The 22549-nt window shown below is 36.3% G+C and overlaps 1 protein-coding gene across 1 annotated transcript in view; it reads left to right on the top strand.

Annotated features, from left to right (window-relative positions):
- Positions 1-22549, top strand: part of SLC15A1 (solute carrier family 15 member 1) — a 38321-nt gene that overhangs the window by 3108 nt on the left and 12664 nt on the right. Inside the window, exons 5-15 of the mRNA XM_032226254.1 lie at positions 956-1075; positions 2777-2876; positions 3847-3937; positions 5965-6048; positions 13940-14022; positions 16796-16882; positions 18601-18690; positions 19588-19632; positions 19888-19920; positions 20039-20127; positions 22393-22474. Coding sequence (XP_032082145.1) covers positions 956-1075; positions 2777-2876; positions 3847-3937; positions 5965-6048; positions 13940-14022; positions 16796-16882; positions 18601-18690; positions 19588-19632; positions 19888-19920; positions 20039-20127; positions 22393-22474 — 904 coding nt within the window. The remainder of the gene's footprint in view (positions 1-955; positions 1076-2776; positions 2877-3846; positions 3938-5964; positions 6049-13939; positions 14023-16795; positions 16883-18600; positions 18691-19587; positions 19633-19887; positions 19921-20038; positions 20128-22392; positions 22475-22549) is intronic.

Raw genomic sequence — 22549 nt, 5'->3', positions numbered from 1 at the left:
GTATCTATTTTCCACTGTGGTTACTAACAGGAAATATATACATTCATTGATGGAGGAAGAACAGATATTTTTTTCTCAAAAAGCACAACTGAACTTGTCAATTTAGAATCTAATCAAACATGCAAAGATACACAATAAATGAACAAATGATCTCATGCTATGTAAATTTGATGTTTTCTACTTTAATAAAGTGTTTTATTGTAAATTTATAAATTACATACAAAACAAATATAGTAAAGACTTTTGACTTCTAGATAATTATTTTAAACACCAGTTGTACATGATAATACTTTCTTAAAAGTGGACTTACTGTTTAACATTCGTAAAATTATTTGTACAGAAGATTGTTGAGTACAGCAGATATACTGTACCTAGAAAACAGAAAATAAGGTTTTTCAGAAGGCTTCTTCATTGCGTATATTAATACATGAGGTTTAAGCCACATTTATATGAAAATTTAATACAGTAATGGGTGTGCATAAACAGATACTGTGTATGTGAAATTGTGTGTTTCTGTGTGTGAATACACTCTGCAAACAGGATTAATTTCAAAGGCACCCAGTTTCAATTGATTTTTTTTTGCTCATTTTTCTACACTTAGAATTTAATTTGAAAGACAATAGCAAACCATATATTATTGCCAAGAAAATTATATAATCATGTCCCTAAAGTCCCCAGGAGATATATTCTGTTTGACAGTCTTACCTTTTTACTATTTTTTTCACTCCATTATCCATATTTGACATTTCCCCCTAAGGAGCTGCTAATACTGACAACCCTAATAGAAAAACTATCAAATACGGAATAGCATTCAGTAATATTTACATATGTGCAATTGAGTATGCTCTTTTTTATTATTCCACACTATTAAACTGAGTGAACCAATGTTGTATTTAAAAAAGAGTGAGAGAGACATCATTAAAAATGCATCTTCTGTCTGCGCCCTTCATTACAGGACCATTATTTCCTTGTCCATTGTGTACACAGTTGGGCAAGCTGTCTTGTCGATAAGTTCCATAAATGACTTGATGGATGGAAATCACGATGGTGTTCCAGATGACATTAACATTCCCATGTAAGTTGCACTTATCTTTATCTTCTACATGAACACATATTGGGACCTATTAGGCATTCAGTGTACCACAAATCTGTTTACTGTTAGCTTAATTATTGTAGCCTTGGTTCCTCCCTTTCTATCATCCTATGACCCTGTCATGTGGCAAAGTCCAAGGAGCGTATTTCTGATATAGCAACAAATTGCAGATCTGCTTTTGTGGACAAAGTGCTTCTATTACTGTCTTTTGATTGTGCTGTGAAAACCATTTGCAAGAGTTTGGTTTTTCAAAATGTAAACTTTGTCAGCTTGCACCCTCCATTTTCAAAGAAAATTACCAATTTTATAGCACGTTGTTAAAGATTAATTGTTAGATACAAGCTAATTTTTTAGAGAACAGCAACAAAGATGATTATGAGACCGGAGGCTAAAACATATGAAGAATGGTTGTATGTCTAGTTTAATGAAAAGAAGGACTAGGGGAGACATGATAGCAGTGTTCCAATATCTCAGGGACTGAGATAGAAGAGGGAGTCAAGCTATTCTCCAATGCACCTGAAGGTAGAACAAGAAGCAATGGGTGGAAACTAATCAAGGAGAGAAGCAACTTAGAACTAAGGAGAAATTTCCTGATAGTTAGAACAATTAATCAGTGGAACAACTTGCCTCCAGAAGTTGTAAATGCTCCAACCCTGGAAGTTTTTAAAAAGATGTTGGGTAACCATTTGTCTGAAGTGGTGTAAGGTTTGCTGCCTAGGCAGGGGGTTGGACTAGAAGACCTCCAAGGTCCCTTACAACTCTGTTATCCTATCCTATCCTATCCTATCCTATCCTATCCTATCCTATCCTATCCTATCCTATCCTATCCTATCCTTGCCCTTCAACATTACTACATAGGAAATAATCCTCTCTCTGCCCAATACTAATGGCTAGATTAGATGCTTGTCCATTATAAAATTAATCTTTCAAAAATATACTTTATAATAGTAATCAATGTGTACAGGGGACAGGAAAACTAAATGGTTGACAGAAACAACATGGAAGAGTTTTGGATGAACATTTTGCATGTTTACAGATTATTTCCAGAAAATTCTCTATATCCAGAAATACTTTTGTAATATTGCATTCCTTTTAACTTTTGTCTAGCATAGTAGTGTGCATGTCAGTTTTCATTCTTGATCTATACTCTTATTTATGTCTTCATTAATTTCCTACGGATGCATATTTCCCATGCAGATGTTCCCAGGTCAGGGGTTTTCTTTCTTTATATGCTGGCGGGCTTCAGTTTAATGAGCTCATCTTAGTATTTATTGTTGTCATGGTTGGTTTTGAGTTTATGCGTCATGTACATATAATTTGGATCTGAAATGTATTGCAATTATCACCATTATGATGGTAAGCTCAGCTTAAATCTATACCATATTAAAATATGCTTTGGATAGGATATTAACCAACATGTATTTGTTTTGTAATGTATTTTTTAATTCCAGTTTTCCAAATCCTATTTTCACAGTGGGTCACCTTCAGGGCGGCTAGATATATTTTGTGCTGTGATCCCTTTGGGATTTTCAGAGATTCTATTATATGCCTCAACTGTTTGCATGTAGCCCATTAGCAAGTATATCTCAATGTTCAAAGTAAAATATAGATAGAAAAATACATGCGAAAAGACCAGGGTGCTTTTTACATGACTCACCTATTATGGTTAATCTGTTGTTGCAGAGCCTTCTCTATGATCGGTTTGGTCCTTATTGCTCTGGGAACTGGTGGGATCAAACCATGTGTTGCAGCCTTTGGGGGAGATCAGTTTGAAGAAGACCAGGTATCAATTTTATTTCATTACTTACAAATATTGTAAACTATCATGCTTTGGTTTAATTCTTGGTTGTATGACAGTATTGTTGCCATATTGGACCATAAGGAAGCAAATAGAGGATCAAGAAATGGGGCTACACATGGATTTCATTTGAATTGTATGTGTGCGTGGCACTATGGAGATTTCTGACATTCTATTTACAATATGCAACAAGATTCAATGGAAGTATAGCAGATCTTCATAATATTTCAGATTTCATATCAACTTCTGTCTAGAATACCTGAAAAGCTCGTTCTTTGCCTTTTTTCTCTCCTGCTTCACCATGTAGCTTATATTTTTCCAGTACTGTACAGTATCTTTGCCACAGCTACAGTTTGGCTGAGATTTCCTTAGCCAAACTTATACTTGGCAACTTTTTCCTGAGGAACAAATGTAGTCATTGGAGTCCCAGTAATCGTCTGCTATTTAACTTATTTCCGTGTAGATTAAAAAAATGCAGGTAGTCGTCCTTGACATGACAATTCAAGATCAGAATTTCCATTGCCAAGAAAAGCAGTGAATCATTGCAGTTAAGTGAATCAAACAGTCATTAAGCAAATCCACTTTCCCCACTGATTTTGCTTGTCAGAAGCAGTGAGAAGGTCTCAAATGACTATCGTATGACTCCAGGACACTGCAACCAATGAAAATACATGCCAGTTGCCAAGCATTAAAATGTTGGTCATGTGATTGCGAAACTGCTGCTACAGTCATAAGTGCAAGTACCAATCATAAGTCATTTTTTAGGGCCTTTGTAACTTTGAACATTGCTAAATGAATAGTTATAAGGACTACCTGTAAACATTATTTTATGAAACCTTTAAAAGCAATATGATAAATGATTTTGCAAAACGTATTTATTTATAGACACCCTACACTTTTATATTAGAAGAATGTCAAATACTAATTGATAATGGGGTTCTTTTTTGTATTTCAGGAAAAACAAAGAAGCAGGTTCTTCTCTATATTTTATCTTTCTATTAATGCTGGAAGCCTTCTTTCTACTATCATCACCCCACTACTTAGAGGTAATTTTTTTTACATCAGATTGATAAATTTGTCTTGATATAAGCATGGGTTTGCTAAACACACAAATATAAGGGTAGCCATTTATGAGGGGTCTGTTTTGGTCTGTGCTTGTGATTAAACCAGTATGCTTCTAATTACAAGCAACCTGTGATTGTTTTAATCTTTTGTTATCTACTCTTGAAGTGACAAAATTAGTAGACAGTGACAAAATTAGTGGATCAGTGAAATGCTATAGATACCATTTATTTGGACTTCAATAAGGCATTTGATAAAGTAGACTATAACTTACTACTTAACAAGATACAAAAATGTGGGTTAGACAACATCACTACGGGATGGATTTGTAACTGGCAGACAAATTGCATTTAATATGCAAGCCTTATTAGAACTGCATCTACATGGAGAGAAGTGTGCAGGGGTTACCCCAAGGCTCTGTCTTAGGCTCAGTACTCCTCAATATCTTCATCAATGGTTTAGATGAGGGGATAGAAGGGAACTCATCAAATTTGCAGACAACAGCAAGCTGACCGGAATAGCCAATACTCCAGAAGATAGACTCAAGATACAGAAGGATCTTTACAGACTTGAACACTGGGCCCTATCTAACAAAATGAAATTCAATGGCGAGAAAAGTAAAGTTCTGCATTTAGGCAAAAAACCCCAAATGCATAGGTAGATGGAACCTGGCTCAATAGTAGTAACTGCAAGAAGAACCTTGGAGTTTTATGAACAACCACTTAAATATGAGCCATTTTATAAAGCCATGGTAAGATCACACTTGGAATATTTAATCCAGTTTTGGTTGCCATTTTTTAAAAAGATGTTGAGACTTTAGAGTCTCTAGATGATTGGGGGACTGTAGGCTAAAACATATGAAGAACTTTTGTAAGCATTGGGTTTGTCTAGTTTAATTAAGAGAAGACTAGAAGATTAGAGGTAATATGATAGCAATTTTCCAATATCTGAGGAGCCGACACAAAGAAGAGGGCAGGACAAGAAGCAATGGGTGGAAATTAATCAAGAAGTGAAGCAACCTAGATTAACAAATTTCCTGAAGTGAAAACAATTGATCAGTAGAACAACTTGCCTCCAGAAGTTGTGGGGGCTCTAACACTGGAGATTTTTAGAAGGAGATTGGACAACTATTTGTCTGAAGTGGTATAGGTCTCCTACTTGAACAGAGGGGTGGACTAGAAGATCTCCAAGGTCCCTTCCAATTCTGTTATTCTGAAATCCCAGCAAGTGAAACATAAATAGCCATTTTCTTTCCCTATTGTTTCTGACACAGGTCAAATGTCCTTTCTGATTTATATAATAATTTGATTTATATAATAATTTGATTTATATAATAATTTCATTTATACTGTAAGAATTTGATTTATACTGTAAGAATTTGATTTATACTGTAAGAATTTGATTTGTTATAAGAATTTGATTTATATTGTAAGAATGTGATTTATATAACAATCCTGTTTGGAATCCAAGCCACAGACTTTAGTAATAGTGGGAACATTATTAATAGCAACAATTAAATTGGTTTATATAAGTCAGAATACAAATGTCCTTGCTATAAAAGCTCTGTGTGTGTGTGTGTGTGTGTGTGTGTGTACTGTATATGTGTGCATATATCTATGTCTCTGCCTCTATCTCCATCATCTCTATCGCTATCTCTCCAGGTAGATCTGCCGAGAAGAAACAAATGAATATGGAATTATTTTCCCCAGGGTGGGAAGACACAGCAGGAGGGGAACAGTCCAAAGTCCACCGTACAGACTAAATATATTTTCTATATAGAGAGGATTTTCTTAGAATAGCTTAGTATCAAGAAAGCCTGACATAGGACAGTAGAACAGTTGAAGAATGTGCTACAGATATGCCCTAAGAAGTCAATGAATTATTACAAGCTGCCTATATTTCCAAATGGGACTCCCATATATAAACGTTTGTTCACATATAACATGTAATTTACGGCCACTGTTGCAGAAAAACCACAACTTATGCCTCCCACTTATTTTTTTTTGTACAGGAGTGGAATGTGGAGTTCATGACAAACAACAATGTTATCCTCTGGCATTTGGCGTTCCTGCTGTCCTAATGGCTGTTGCACTGTGTAAGTACAGACATTTAATCAGATGTCCTGCTTTTTTCGTGACCCGTCAAAACCGCGGTCAACAAAAGTGCGCTCGGCGAAAGCGCGTATGTGACGTCATCACAGCACGACGAAAAAAAATAAAAATTGAAATAAAAATAAAATTAAAGCAAGCCGATTCACATAAAGGTAAGGGTTAGGTTTAGGGTTAGGGTTAGGTTAAGGGTTAGGGTTAGGTTTAGGGTTACGTTAAGTACGTTTCGCGTTAGGTTAAGGGTTAGTGTTAGGTTTAGCGTTAGGTTAAGGGTTAGGTTTAGGGTTAGGTTTAAGGTTAGGTTAAGGGTTAGGTTTAGGGTTAGGTTTAGGGTTAGGTTTGGGGGGGGTTAGGGTAAGGTTTTCGCTTTAATTTTACATTTACCGATCACAGCGCGATGTTTTCGTCGCGCTGTGATGACGTCACATACGCGCTTTCGTCGAGCGCACTTTTGTCTACCGCGGTTTTGTGGTGGAACCGCTTTTTTTACTCCCATATGATTAATTTTGTTACAGTAATATAATTTTACAGATAGTTCTCAACTTAGGACCATTTCTCTATTCTCAGAAAAGATGACTTACGACTGGTGCTTGAGCTTACAAGCTTGTACACCAGTGACATGCAGTCAGGGGAGGCAGGGGAGGCACAGCCTCATTACTGTCAATCATGAAAAGGAAAAAAAAATGTAAACAGGAAAAGGCGAGTGCTAGCTGTTTCCACACCGTGAATGACTGTCTGTTTAAAAAAGCTTCTAAAAAAGCGCCCTCTACTATGTGGCAGGAGAACTGCATGCCTCATCTAGTCTAACTTTTTAGGCGCTTGAGCAGAGTTAAGCGAGGGTTAAAAGCTTAAAAAATCCCGAGGTAGTTGAGGCACGCAGTTCTCCTGCCTCATAGTAGAGGGCGCATTTTTTAGAGGCTTCAACTCTGTCATTCTGTTTAAAGCTGCAGCGTCACGCTCACTCTTCCTCCTCTCTTTCTCCGTTTCTGATGCCCCCACCCCCACCCCACGCTCCCTCTTTTCCTTCAAATTTCCTTTTTTTCTTTTTTCCTTAATAAATGCAATGCTCAGTAATTCTCTCCTCTCCTGCGACACCCCACTGACTAAAGCACTTTCTTTCGCCCTCCTGTGCTCGCAGCAGAGCTCAGGTGGGCTGCCCCGAGCTCAGGCGGGCTAAAGAAAGTGACTTTCTTTCACCTGCTTGTGCTCGCAGCAGAGCTCAGGTGGGCTGCTGCGAGCTCAGGCGGGCGAAAGAAAGTGCTTTAGTCAGGACTTCCGGGGAGTGGCCTGTCGCCGGTCGGCAGCTTAACAGAGCTGTCCCCAGAATTCAGGACCGTTATCTACTCAATATCAAGAAGATAACTCTTTTTTCAGACAAGAAAAAAGCAGTGAGGAATCTCAGCTGGTAAGAATCTTCTTTGAAGTTCACAGTTTGTTTCTTTGTGAGCTGTGGACGGAGGGGGAGGATCAACCCAAAGCTGAGTCATTCAACTCCGACCTGAAATTCGCAGCTGTTACCCACAGCACAAGACAGGACCCCCTCCCCCTCAGGACAATCTTTAGAAAAGAGACTATTAAAAATCAATACGAGCAAAGACCAACTTGTGAACTTTAAAACCTTTCTTTATCTGAAATACCAGCTTCAATGTTATAAAAACCTCTTTTGTTTAATTGTCTTCAAAATGGCGTTTACAGCTTCTGCATTTGTTATCTCCGGCTTCCTGCTACAGAATTAAAGAAATAATCTCTTATAATTTAATTAGAGCTACTCCCTTAAAGCTTTCAAGACTCTTTGTTGATTCAGAGACATTCCAAACATTCCAAACGGACTTTCTCTTTTGAAATCCTCCTTAAAACCCCTTGTAAAAAAAAAAAAAAGAAGGAAAAAAAAGGGGGGGGAGGAATTTCTTTTTCTCCACATAGCACAGTGGATTAGTAATTTAGAATAAATAATTAAAACCAAAATATAATGGCATCCAAATCAACCTCTGTTAAATTACCTCCGAAAACGTCTCCCATACCTGGCACAAAGTTGCAGCCCCCACCATCTATGCCCCCTAGTGGAGATGTACTAACAAAAGAATTTTTTCTGGAAATGTTCAAAAAATCCAGAGAACAGAACTTAGAAATGTTTAAAGAATTCAGAGAACAGAATCTAGAAATGATTAAAGATTTCAAAGATGAAATAAGGAATGAGATGGAAGTTCTATATGACAAATTCGATACCAGGGTCACTAAAATGAATGATAATATGATGGGAATTGTAAATGTGATAACAGAATATATTTCTGGAATGGAAGATAATTTAGAAACTCTCAATGAAGCTAAAACTAACCTGATATCCAAAACTGAAGTGGTGGAACAAAAATTTGATAATGCTGAAAAACAAATTATTATGATACAGTATAAGCAGATGGAGCTTGCATTAAGAGTGAGGGGGCTGCGTGAAGAAAAGCAGGAGAACCTAAAGCAAATGTTTTCTGAAGCTTTTGACCGTCTGGTGGGAAAACCGGGATCCAATTCTGATTGGCAGATTGACAGGATTTTTCGTGTTAACTCATGGGCGGCAAAACAAAGGCAACTTCCCCGAGATGTGGTAATATACTTTGTTACAAGAGAATCTAGAAATATGATACTACAAGAGTCCTACAATACTAAGCTTCAAATTGGTGGACAGGACCTGATTGTTTTGAAAGAGATACCGCCTCAGATGCTAAGAGCCAGAAGAGATTATGCTTTTCTGGTGGAAGAGCTCAGAAGGCGTCAGATACAGTACAGATGGGATGCCCCATTCGGTATTATAGTTACAATGGACAAACAAAGATATCGTCTCAGCTCTGTATGGAAAGCTCGTGATTTCTATCATAAGATTCTGAAGATGGGATACCCTGAACCTTCGGGATATGGTGAAAAACCATGAGACGAACAAGATAAACAGCAAACCACACAACCATTAGATAAAATGTATCATCTCCCTCTTCCGGAAGGGCAAGGAGTCAAGGAAAAAAGATCCAACCGTAAGACCACCAGACAAACGGATAAACAAGCTACTATGCAACAATCTCAACAATCATTGGCCACTGACCAAGGTGCTACTGAAACAAGCTCAGAAGCTGTGGGAGGAGCCAAACCAAAGGTGAGACAGGCCTTGCGGGAGGCTCTAAAAAAGCTTCAGGCAACCAAAAATGACAACTAAGATTTTGACATGGAATGTTAACGGACCGAACTCTCCACAGAAAAGAAAGAAAATATTTCATTATCTTAAACAGTTTAAGAATGACATAATTTGCTTGCAAGAAACTCATATCAAATCAACCGATCAAAAATATTTGTTTAACCCCAAACTGGGCCAACATTTTGCGACCTCAGCCTTGGAAAAGAAAAATGGCATAGTAGTATATTTAAGAAAAGACATTAAAGCTGAGCTAATTGAAGCAGATCCCTTTGGAAGATATATAGCATTAGATTTAATCTTAGAAGGGAAAAAGACGTTACTTTTGGGAATTTATGCTCCTAATCAACAACAAGATGGATTTTATAGAAATCTCCATGCTAAATTAGTACAGTGGGATTTTGAGTCTTGTATATTAATGGGTGACTGGAATGGCGTGATCGACACCAAAAGAGATAAGAAGACAGCTCGCCCGAACACCAAATTTCGAGCTAAGTTACCCAAACCCTTTTTTGACATGCTGGACGACTTTGAATTGCGAGACGCTTGGCGCGAGAGGCATGCAGAAGAATATGACTTTACCTTTTTTTCCAATAGACATCAATCTCTTTCAAGGATTGATTTTATACTAATTACAAATGATTTACTTTGTAGGGTGAAGAAGACAAAGATTATGGCGAGAGTTCTTTCAGACCATAATCCAGTCTGGATGGAATTGGGAAGGGTAGCCCAGGCAAGAAGGTCCTGGAGGTTGAATGAAAATTTATTTAGATATGAAAAGTATGTTAATGATTGTAAAAAATTGCTATCGGAATATTTTGTCTTCAATATGAACAAGGGTACATCTTTGGAATATGTATGGGATGCAAGCAAAGCGTATATGAGAGGAGTATTAATGAATATAAATAAAATACATAGATACAAACAAGGGCAAAAACGAAAAGAATTGGAAGAGGAAATTAAAGGGAAAGAGTCAGAATTAACATTGAATCCAGGAGATACAAAGATTAGGGAAACAATTGCTATATTAAAATCTCAGTTTGATATGCTGATCTCTGACCAGGTAGCTACTAGTTTATTATATGCTAAACATAATACTTTCTGCAATGCAAATAAACCCGGTAGGTGGTTGGCTTATCAGATTAGAAAAAAAAGGAAAGCTCGAAATGTATCCAAATTGTGTTACAGAGGGAAAGAAGTGTTTCAACAGGAAGAGATTCAAAAGGTATTTAGGGAATTTTTTACAGAGTTGTATAAAGGGGATAAAATTAAGGACGGAGATATAGACAAATACCTAGATAAAGAGGAAATCCCCCTAGTCAGAGAAGAACATAGGCATAAGCTGAACCAACCTATAACCTCTGGGGAAATTTTGCAGGCAATTAAACAACTAAAGTTAGGGAAAGCACCAGGTACAGATGGTTTAACAGCTGTTTATTATAAATATCTACAGTTAGAAATGGTAGAACCCCTCAGAGAACTATTCAATAAAATTCAATCGGGAGGGAAAGTGCCTCCCTCGTGGAAGACTGCGTTCATATCGTTGATACCCAAAGAAGATCAAGACCTTACCCAACCAAAAAATTACAGACCTATTTCATTACTCAATGTAGATTATAAAATTTTTACTAAAATATTAGCAAATAGGCTAATGGGGGTAACTCAGCAACTGATACATACCGATCAAACTGGTTTTATACAGGGCAGACAGATGAAGGATAACATTAGATTAATTATCAACGCTTTAGAATACCTGGGAAAGAACAATCAAATCCCGGCCGCATTCATATTTTTGGATGCGGAGAAAGCCTTTGATCGAGTTAATTGGCAATTCCTGCTGAAGACATTGCAAAAAATGCAGATAGGAGATGGCTTTTTACGGTCAATTGGTGCAATATATCAGCAGCAAACAGCCCAGATCATTGTCAATGGAAGTCTGACAGACTCCTTTCAAATTGAAAAAGGTACAAGACAGGGCTGTCCTCTGTCCCCATTATTGTTTATTATAACTTTGGAAATACTGTTGAATAAGATACGGGGCCTGGGCGGTTTAAAAGGGATCAAAATTAGACAGCAAGAATATAGAGTTCGTGCATTTGCGGATGATCTGGTTATAATATTGGAGCAACCGCAGGAAACTAGTAGGGTATTATTGAATACGATCAATCAATATGGTCAAGTCTCGGGATTTAAAATAAATCTAGGAAAAACCAAAATAATAGCTATAAATATGACTATCAAACAGAAGGAAGAACTGGGGGCGACGCTAAGATGTGAGGTAGTTAAAAAAGTTAAATATCTTGGAGTTAATATTTTAATCTCAAATGGGAAATTATACAAGTATAATTATGAATCACTTTGGCATAGTACACAGTTGGAGTTGAAAAGGTGGGAAAAACTGCATTTGTCCTTGCTGGGTAGAATAGCGGCAGTAGAAATGAACATTTTACCAAAATTTTTATTTCTTTTTCAAATGTTACCAATACTTAAAAGAGATGCGAATCTTCTAGAATGGCAGAAGGGTATCAACAAACTTGTGTGGGCAGGAAAGAAGATTTGTTATATGGTTGGCATGCTTACCTGTTATTTAACAAAAAAACGGATAAGAAATTTAAAAATCACATCTTAAGAAATGCTTTATTGCGGGTTTGGAAAAAATATCAATATAAACTAAATGATAAAGTGCCCATGTGGGCAATTCCTAGACATGCAATTGAAAATATGAATGTAGAACAAAAACTCGATAGAACCACCTATAGACAACTTCTTATCTCAGAAAGAGGGGTGATGGAACTAAAATCTTTAGAGGTACTTAAAGAAGAGAAGGTAGTTCAAACGTGGTTTCAGTATGGTCAACTACAAGCTAGGTGGAAAACAGATCAAAAAATTGGCTTTGTAAAAGTTGAGGATAATTTGTTTAAACAAATAAGAGATCAAAGCTCAATGCATATAAAGAGGATATATAATGTATTAGTACAGATGGATTCTGAAACGGAACTGATTAAGGATTGTATGATAAAATGGGCTCAGAATGTCGAGGAACCAATAATGCTTGAAACATGGGAAAGAATCTGGGTAAGAAATGTGAAATTTACACAAGCACAAAACTTGAGAGAAAATTTTTATAAGATGTTTTATAGATGGCACCTAGATCCTAAAAAGCTTGCCTCTATGTATCCAAATGTTCAACCTAAATGTTGGAGATGTGGTTCTTGTGATGCTACATATTTTCATATATGGTGGACATGTCGTAATGTTAAGGCATTTTGGATAAAAATATGGTGGATCCTGCAAAACATCTTCAAAAGAAGGATAAAATTTACCCCCCAGTTGTTTTTACTGGGTATATGTATTGATTTTACAGTAGCAGAGACTAATTTGATCCTGTATTTAATAACGGCAGCAAGACTCTTGGTGGCGCAGTATTGGAAGAAGAAAGATTTACCTATAATTCAAGAATGGACTTTGAAAGTTATGAACTTAGCCGAAATGGCCAAAATCTCAGCATATCTCAAAGAACATTCAAACGAGAGATACAAAAGAGACTAGAAAAAGTGGATTGATTACATAAAAAGTAAATATGGGACTAAAAAACTCCAGATAGCTTATGCTTAGTATCAGTAATACTTTAAATTGTTTTAAATTTGGGTAACAGTAAGAAGCTGAGTTCAATGTAGAGATATTTCAGACTGTGATTGTTCAAAAATTATACCACGTATGGTCTTTGGGAAGTCGGGGGGAGGGAAGGGAGGTGGGGATTTAGGGGGAGGGGGGAGGGGGGAAATACAATATGTGTTAAGAAAAAATAAATAAATAAAAATTGTAAAAAAAAAGAAAAAAAAAGAAAGTGCTTTAGTCAGTGGGGTGTCAGGGGAGAGGACTGCCTCACCAGCCATAAACCTCACTGCACGTCACTGTTGTACACACACCCCACAGTCATGTGATTACAATTTGGGCACTTGGCGATTTGTTTGGGTTTATGATGGTTGCAGTGGATTGAAGTCATGTGATCATGAATTGCAATCTTCCCAGGCAGTTTCTTAGAAGCAAAGCCAACTGGGGAAGCTGGATTTGCTTAACAACTATGTGAGGTGGCCGCAGTGGTTAAATGCAGTACTGCAGGCTACTTCAGCTGACTGCAGTTCTGCAGTTTGGCTGTTCAAATCTCACCGGCTCAGGGTTGACTCAGCCTTCCATCCTTCCGAGGTGGGTAAAATGAGGACCCGGTTGTTGTTGGGGGCAATATGCTGACTCTGTAAACCGTTTAGAGAGGGCTGAAAGCCCTATGAAGCGGTATATGTCTAACTGCTATTGCTATTGCTGTTGATTTGTTTATTGTCCATGGTAAAAATGGTCATAAAGTCAGGTCAGCCATAAAAAGACTCACCGAATGATTGCACTGCTTAGCGACCAAAATTTCAGTTCCAATTGTGGTCACAACTACCTGTAATGTGCTCTGGTTCATTACGACAGTTTCCCGACTATATTGATCAATTATGGATTGTGCATGAGAGATAATTTTCAGAAGAATAATAGACTGTCAGAAAATACATACGTAGATCTTAAATTTAATAGCAGATTCCCCCTTTCCTTACTTATTAAATACTAGTTCTTAAACTATAAACTGATTTTCTACCCACCCACCCACCCTTGTTGAAATATAAACACTTTCTCAAACTTTGCTATCTCTTGGTTTCTCTCTGCAGTTGTGTTCATAGCCGGAAGCAAAATGTACAAGAAAGTGAAACCGCAAGGCAACATCATGGTCCAAGTCGGTAAATGCATTTCGGTAAGCAATCTATAATGCAAGACTAACATTTTCAAGGGCAGTTTATTTTCTTGAACTTGACATTGAAATAAATCTGTATTCAGTGACTTTCTTATTAATTGTCTCGGGTTTCCCTTTTTTCTGAACTCTATAAAAACCCTTCATTTGAATAGCAGTTCTAGTTCCTTACCTAGAATTATTACAGTTTGGGATTTAGCTGTAGACTGATGGTTTGCTGGTCAGAAATATTCCTCTTCCTGATTCTTGCCTAAAATGTTTTTCATGATCTCCGAAGCCTAATCTGCATTTATGAAGGAGCCGAGGTGGCGCAGTGGTTAGGGTGCAGTACTGCAGGCCACTTTAGCTGACTGTGATCTGCAGTTCAGCGGTTCAAATCTCACCGGCTCAAGGTCGACTCAGCCTTCCATCCTTCCAAGGTGGGTGAAATGAGGACCCGGACTGTGGGGGCAAGTTGCTGACTCAATTTGCTAAAAAAATTGTAAACTGTTTAGAGAGGGCTGAAAGCCCTATGAAGCAGTATATAAGTCTAATAAATAAATAAATAAATGCAGAGTTGTCAATTAGGAGAAAAAGTGTAAAAAGCTTTCTGGCAGGCCTCTTTTTCCAAGGGTTCTTAGGTAAATATAGTAATAGCAATAGCACTTACACTTATATACCACTTCACAATCCTTTACAGTCCTCCCTAAGCGATTTACAAAGTCAGCATATTGCCCCCAACAATTTGGGTCCTCATTTTACTTACTTCGGAAGGATGGAAGGTTGAGTCAACCTTGAGCCGGTTAGGATCAAACTTCTGGCTGTGGGCAGAGTTAGCCAGCAATACTGCATTCTAACCATGGCGCCACCATGGCTCTTACAATTATGCAATTGATCTGCATATTTAATTATAATATGCAGATCAAACCTCCTTATGCTCCATATGAAGAATTCTTGGCTCTTCTTCCTATCATTCATCTCCAGGAAAAATAAACATGAAGGTAGTTTAGTTCTTCCTATCTAAAGCCAAAATTACAGAAGTTGACAAACTGAAATCCAAGAAGAAAAGACTGTGCCTTGGGTAGCAAAGCCAGAACAAAATTTGTCCCTACCTTGTTCAACCAATTAAGCCAAAGGTTTCCATGCAAAAAGTATTGGGGGCAGCAGGAAAGAAATATATGCAGAATTTTTTAAAAATGTGTAGGAAGCCTAGTCAAACCAGTTATTACCTAGTTAAATTTTTTTTAGCTTTAAGTATTTTAAAGGCTGCATGTTGCCTTCCTGCTTGGATATTAGATGCTACTCTTGCTCTTTTTCCTTTTTCCCTTTTATTGTTTCTTGAGGACTATATTTATTTTTTCTGGAAAATGGAGAATAAATGAATGTTAATATCACTGGGAGAACTCCTGCTAAATATTCCAGAAAATCAGCAGCTATCCACTGACTGATTTCTTTGTCCTAAAGACATTATGGGAATATGGTTAAGGTGCAGACTAGTTATGCCATAGTATTAAAAAGTTTAATGGGAAAAGTATTTTTGGAAAACAGTATCTGAATACCATCTGGGATCAATATGCCCGCTTATTTGGGGTCACTACTATGCTGTGCAAAAATTTGACACAGTTGCCTAATAAAAAGAAGGAAGTTTTATATTCTGAATTACAAACTTAGCAACTTTAAGACATGTGGCCTTTAACTCGCAGAATTCCCTAGCCAGCATAAGTTGAACTCTGCACATCTTAAAGGTGCTGAGGTTGAGAAACACTGATTTATTGAATCAGCTTTTAAATAACTCTTTGGGTTCCTTAAATTTATCTTCTTGCTGGAAGTTTTTGTCCCATTTCAGTGGTGGGATTCAACCAGTCCACACTGGTTCAAACGAACCAGTTGTTAAATTACACACACACACACACACACCGCTATTAAAGTGGATCCTGGACGCTGCGCTGCAATGGAGAAATGGGCAATGGAGCGGCCAGTGCGAAGGAAGGAGAAGGCTGCTCTCCCTACTCCTTCCTTCATGCCAGCCACTCCATTGCCCGTTTCTCCATTGCAGGGAAGCATCCAGGATCCACTTTGATAGCAGTGGGTGGGTAATTTAACAACCAGTTTGCCTGGGGTCAGGTTGGCCATCATGGGAGGATTGTCCCAATGGGCCATGCCTCCCACAACAGCCAATGTGACCCTGGGCGAACCAGTTGTTAAATTATTCTAATCTCACCACTGTCCCACTTGTATTTGTAAAAAAAAAGTTAAAAGATAGTCTTCCTTCAATTTATTTAATCAAGAAATTGAAAGTATTAGATTCATCATCATTTCCAGCTGAAAGGGGAATAAGAATGTTAGTCCAGCATATTTGAAGAGCATCAGGGAGGATGTTCAAGGAGGTAGCTTAGACTGTCTTTGGTTGTTCTGGAAATGGTACTTTGTATTTTCCTTACTGTTTATTATTGTAGTTAATATTGTCAGGCATGAAGAATCAGGACCACATGTTAAGTTCCAGTTAAGAAGACTTATTTTTCACACCTATACACAGGAACTTGGTTAACTAATTGTCAGCACTGAATTGGCACTAAATAAGAGTTAACAGATTTTGTGGGGGGGGGGAGGGGGGTGGACTTGGATCGCCTCTTGGATTGAGAATTTTGTTCACATCTAGTTAGCACAATTTCTATTCCCATAACTTTTGGTATTTCAGGGAGATAACCTGGGTTCTTTTCCCCCCCTCCAAATATTTATGAATGTAATTAAAAGAAAAAGAGTATTCTAATTAATTTGCAAATTATATCTTTTCCAGTTTGCTATTCAAAATAGATTTAAACATCGCAGCAAACAATTTCCCAAGAGAGAACACTGGTTGGACTGGGCTACTGAAAAGTATGATGTAAGTTGTATTATTGGACTATATTAAATTTTATTATATACTACTATAACAACAACAGGTTTTACTTTTTGGATTGACCTATTTTCATTAAGTGATTGCTATCATTGTGCCGTTGCTAAATGTCTAATTTTATGACCCCACCTGGCAGCCTTAAAAATTTGCTTGCAATGTCAAAAGATAAACAGCAGATATAATTGAAAAATAATAGGTTTAAAAACCCCAAACTTCAGAAATTTTAACAAGTTTAAATAAGATCAGAATAAAGGTTAAAGCATCCTCTGTATCATTTGGGCAGTTAGATTTAATATTACTTTACTTTGAAAACAAACACAAAATCGTAATAATGGGCAAATAAAAAAAATGCACAATGCTTTAAGATTTTTTTCAATAATTCAATAGGCTGACTAGGTTGATTAAAATAAAAGCAGTTTACTCAGTTTTAGATATTTACTGTATTTATCAGAATAAAAATGTGGGTGTAATTCGTTTAACTTTCAGATTAAGTTTTGGACAAATCTTTCGGGTTTTTTCAAACAGCATTCTGTTCTTTGTGGAGATCATGCATATCTTTTGTTTATACTGTATCTGGCAATGTACTACTCATTCTCAGTTACGCAATTTTGAGATGTAAAAATAATCACTGCATTGCTTCATCAATTATGTAATTATGACTCACCCACATTTCAATTATAGTCATAAAAATAAAGCATAATCCAATTTTGGTTGTATTTACACAATATGGTTGTGGAATTTATTTATTTTCTGGGTTTGCTAAGTTAACCAAATAGGGGTGGACTTACAAACATATTAAGTCAATTTGAGATAAGCAAACATAACACTCAGGATCTTGTGTAAATAAACACTTAATAGAGCAGTGTTTTTCAACCACTGTGCCGCGGCACACTAGTGTGCCGTGACATAGTGTAAGGTGTGCCGTGGGAGAATTACTTTATATATAGTCAATATAGGCACAGAGTTAATTTTTTTTAACATTTTCTAATGGTGGTGTGCCTCGTGATTTTTTTCATGAAAAAAGTGTGCCTTTGCACAAAAAAGGTTGAAAAACACTGTATAGAGGCAGCATTCCTACAAAGAAAAGTAAGGTGCCTTATAATTAACTAATACCCACTAATTCAACACTGATGCTGATGCTGGTTTTGATTATTAAAATAATGTCTACCCATCAAGATCAGCTTGTTTTAGCTTCTATGAATTTACCTATTTCCCCTTCACAGCAAACCAAGCAGATAACAATATCCATTAAGCAGAAGTGCTTCCTTTTCTGAAGGGCTGCCAAGTAGACCCTGGTTGATGCAGAGGTGCTACATTGGCCATAACCTCAGGAGCTGAGCATCAGTACCATTTCTTTAGCATTGCTGTAGCTTTGAATGGTCACTGAATGAATGGTTGCTAACCAAGAACTACTTCTATAATGTAGTCTTTATTTTGGGATGGGGGGTGGGAGAAACATCCCACCTTTATAATATGGTTATGAATAAAGTCCTCTGCCATACCTACTGATAGTCTTCATCATACTTTCTTTATCTCTTGGTATCTCTCAATAGATAAGATGCATTGTTGATGCTTATTTCAATATGTATATGGAGATTGGCCTCATTTTGCAGAATTTAAATATTTAATATTTGACACATAAGCAAATGCAAATGAACAAGGAAGATACCTGTTTAACTTTTCTTCTTTTGTTTCTTTTGCTTTAGAAACGACTTATTACTGAAGTTAAGATGGTCTTGAAAGTTTTGTTCTTGTATATTCCTCTTCCTATGTTTTGGGCCCTTTTTGATCAGCAGGTAAGTTGTGAGAAAAAATTGTTATTCCTCCTCGGCATATGACCATGCAGTGCTTGCTAGAACTATACATTAGGATTTAGTAGTGGATATAGACTAAAAAAACTCTATATGAATATTTTTATTACAGTGGAATAAGATACATAAAATATAATCCAATGGAAAACCAATGTGATTGTATATTAGAGATGGTATGCCTAATTCTTCAATTAAGTCTTTTTATAGTGTTAATAAAAATTGCATCCATTTTTCCATACTTCCCATCATCCTACAGTATTCCCTTTTGAAAAAAGTACTTTATCAAAGCGCAAAAAATAGGTATAAAGTAGTAAGGAAAATCAAAATTAGAAACAATTTAGAAGACAAAATCTAACTAAAGACTATTCACTCTATGTCTTGGTACCTTTGCAAACCATTGTTACTTCCACTGGGACCATGCCTTACTGCTTCACACAGTACCTTTTTGTTCCTTAAAATTCTTACCTTTGTCTTTTTGAGGTTATCATCAACTCTACCCAACCATGACTTCCTCTTGCTCTTTATCCATTATTCTTCCTTCATTTATTTGCTTGATACTTCAATCCTCATCCATTATCTCCATATGATCAAAGCATCTCAAAATATTTATTTCATTTTGGTCATTTCCTTTAGTATTCAGTTCATATTTCATTCATTCCCTTTTCATTCTGGATCCTATATTTTTCGTTTTATCAAAGCTTCTTATGTGGCATTCAATTTACTTTTATATTTTCATAAAATACTCACCTATCACTTCCAGATAACAATGTGGGATCTTAATCTCTTTTCCTTCTACCACTTCTACCACAGTGCAGATACTTAATGTGCTTCTACTATTTAATTTGTATTTTTGCTTAAAAACTTGCACTTTTTCTTCTGCAGGGATCTCGATGGACATTGCAAGCCACAACTATGGATGGAAATTTTGTAAGTTATTTCTTACTCATGAACCCTCAATCAAATTCTAACTGAGTCTTTATTATGTATTTTTACCTAAAAAGTTATCCATAGCTTCTCACCCAGCAAGTGATAAGCATGCACTTGATAGATATCCATGTATATATTCCCCTTGCTAGATTAAGGCAGTGATATTTAAATTAAATTAAATCAAATTATTAAATTCATTCATGTTTATGAGTTTTTATAAGTGAAATGCATCCATTCCTTTTTCTTTCCCTTTAGGGTGGTATTCCAATTCAGCCAGACCAGATGCAGGTACAGTAAGATGGATTTTTTTGGGGGGGGGGGTTGGGGGTTGAGCTATTTCCAAATATCATTTTAGGTTTTTTCTTAACATTATTAATTTTCTTATTTTTTCTCTCTCCTATAACAGACTGTAAACCCAATTCTCATTGTAATCATGGTCCCCATTGTAGATGCTGTTATTTACCCTTTAATTAAAAAGTGTCACATAAATTTCACGTAAGTAAATTCGGACTTTTAAAAATTGTAAATAGAAAATTGTATCAAATTCTAATGCTTAAAATTACATGAATAATGCATGAAATCCTGAAATCCTGTAGTGATGGAAACATGAACTGTTAGATTGGGTAATGGATAGGCACACACAACAGCAATGGTAACAACAGCTCTTTATTGAATACAACAAGTGAGAATCCAGCGAAGGTTGAATCTGACAGCAGCCCTTTTATAGGGAGCTGTCAGACCCTTCGACCAATAGGATTAAACCTCTGTTCCTGCCAGAACAGAGGACCTTGGTGGAAACCACTGCAGATGGTGTGAATATCTAACATGAACGACTTGGGTTACTTTACAAATCAAACTATAGAGGAGACACAACTAGTAAAAAATACTTTTATATGAAAAATAACTTCTTTTCTTCTAATGGTAAGGCACAAACAGAACTAAGCAGTAGATAAAACAAGCATCATTCAACATAATTTTCACGAATAATTAAAGCACTGTAACTTTATAAAGAAACAATCTTAATTTAGTATTTTGCAGGTGAGAAGGATGTAAGATGTGCTCAATGTACCCATATGAGAAAGCTTGTTCCTGTTAATATCAATATTTGCTTCAACTTTTACATATAACAAATTAATTGTGCTAGAATCTGTTAAAAAAAAGTGAATGTTACACCTCAAAATTATTTGTCCTGATATTAAGTTAGGCACCTTACTAAATTTCTTTCAGTATTCAGTTATGAAGTCTGTGTTGTTCTAATAGTGGATTAAAAAAACATGTATTGATTCAAAATTCCTCTAATTTTGCTTTCATCTCTGGAGTTACTACAATTGTATTCCAATTTGTTTGAAAGGCACCAGTTTTGGAAACCTATTCTAAGTCTTTCAGTATTGCAAAATGTCATTTTTGATTACATATATATTCCTCAATATTGCAATATACTGCAGGTTTTGAGGGATTGCACAAAGACCCAACAACAGTGGAAATACGTTTTTAGGGAGATAAGATATATGCATCACTACTTACTGTGACAGTAGACATATTAGGGCAGTGATAGTGACCTGACAGATGTGACATGCCATGATGTTTTGGTGACAGCATTCACCAACACCCACAGAAGCTATTCTCCAAAGAACCCCTGATCTCACAGAATTTTTTGTGGCTACGGAGGCCGCATGAGAATTGGGTGTGCTCTTAATGCAAGTTAAAAATTGGAGCTTAGTAAATGTACAGAAAACAAAACATGAAAATCAAAACTGTAATAAAAACATGAACAGAATGGTGGCAAGGAAAAGCATTACATGGTCAATTTCTACAAAAGGGGAAGTTAACAAAGATGAGATCTGGCAATGGTTTATAACTGGAACATTAAAAAAAGAAACTAAAATATTATGGGATTTTTGGAATACAGACTGATAAAATATAGGCTCATAACACATAAAATCTAGGCTCTAGCGATATAACTGTGGTCGAAAAGATAAAGTATGAAATAATTGATGTGGGGATACTATCCAGGGGATAATAGAATAAAAGACAAAGAATTGGAGGAGACTACAAAATATCAAGATCTGAAAATCAAAATTGAACTATTTTGGCATAAATTAGCCATTACTGGCACACTGGGTGCCATACCAAAAAATCATGGTCAGCACTTAGAAAATCTGCACATTGATATAATTTTCATCTGTTAACTGCTTGATCCACATATCTACTATGTTGGGAAAAAGTTGATGTGTATAAAGACCACCATCAGCTAAAGAACTGGCAGCTGTGTCTTCACATTGTTATGAATAATAGTAGTAATTCTTAGGTCTTGAATTAAGACTTGAATTAAGTTTCCACCAGGCTTGGACTGTAAAAATAACTATGGATTACCTACACATTGCCTGTCTGTTTCAAGTGCTTGGGAAAGATTTGATAAGTGGACAATAATGCCAAGTGCAGTCTAAATATATGGCTGACTGTATGACTAACGGTCATCATCATCATAATTTTGTTTTTAAAACTAATTTGGAAAGGTTTGCTTTGGTTTGCTAAAAGCTTAGAATCGATAAAGGAGATATATTTTTCTCAATAGTGAAGTAGGTTGAATGAAAGGGAGAATTTAAAGAAAAGTAAATTAGTTATGTATTATGGTGTATTCTTTTTAATATAACAGTTCGAAGCCCATAATTATTTTTATTTTAATAATGTTGTTTTAATGCTTGTAGTATTTATTTTAAAGTATTCCTGAATTGCTCCTTCTCCTTTGTTCTATTCCAGGCCTCTGAGAAAGATGACAGTTGGCATGTTACTGGCAGCTTTGGCTTTTGTTGTTGCTGCTCTGGTACAAGTTCAAATTGATGTAAGTAAAAATAGAGTCAAATTCTGTCCACGAGTGTTTTAAATTATAAGACTTAAAATTTTGAAGTAGTGGGCA

This window comes from Thamnophis elegans, chromosome 11, assembly GCF_009769535.1.
Source record: "Thamnophis elegans isolate rThaEle1 chromosome 11, rThaEle1.pri, whole genome shotgun sequence".
In the NCBI taxonomy this organism is placed as follows: Eukaryota; Metazoa; Chordata; class Lepidosauria; order Squamata; family Colubridae; genus Thamnophis; species Thamnophis elegans.
The sequence above is the reverse complement of the archived record's forward strand: the minus strand, read 5'-3'. Positions and strand labels throughout refer to the sequence as shown.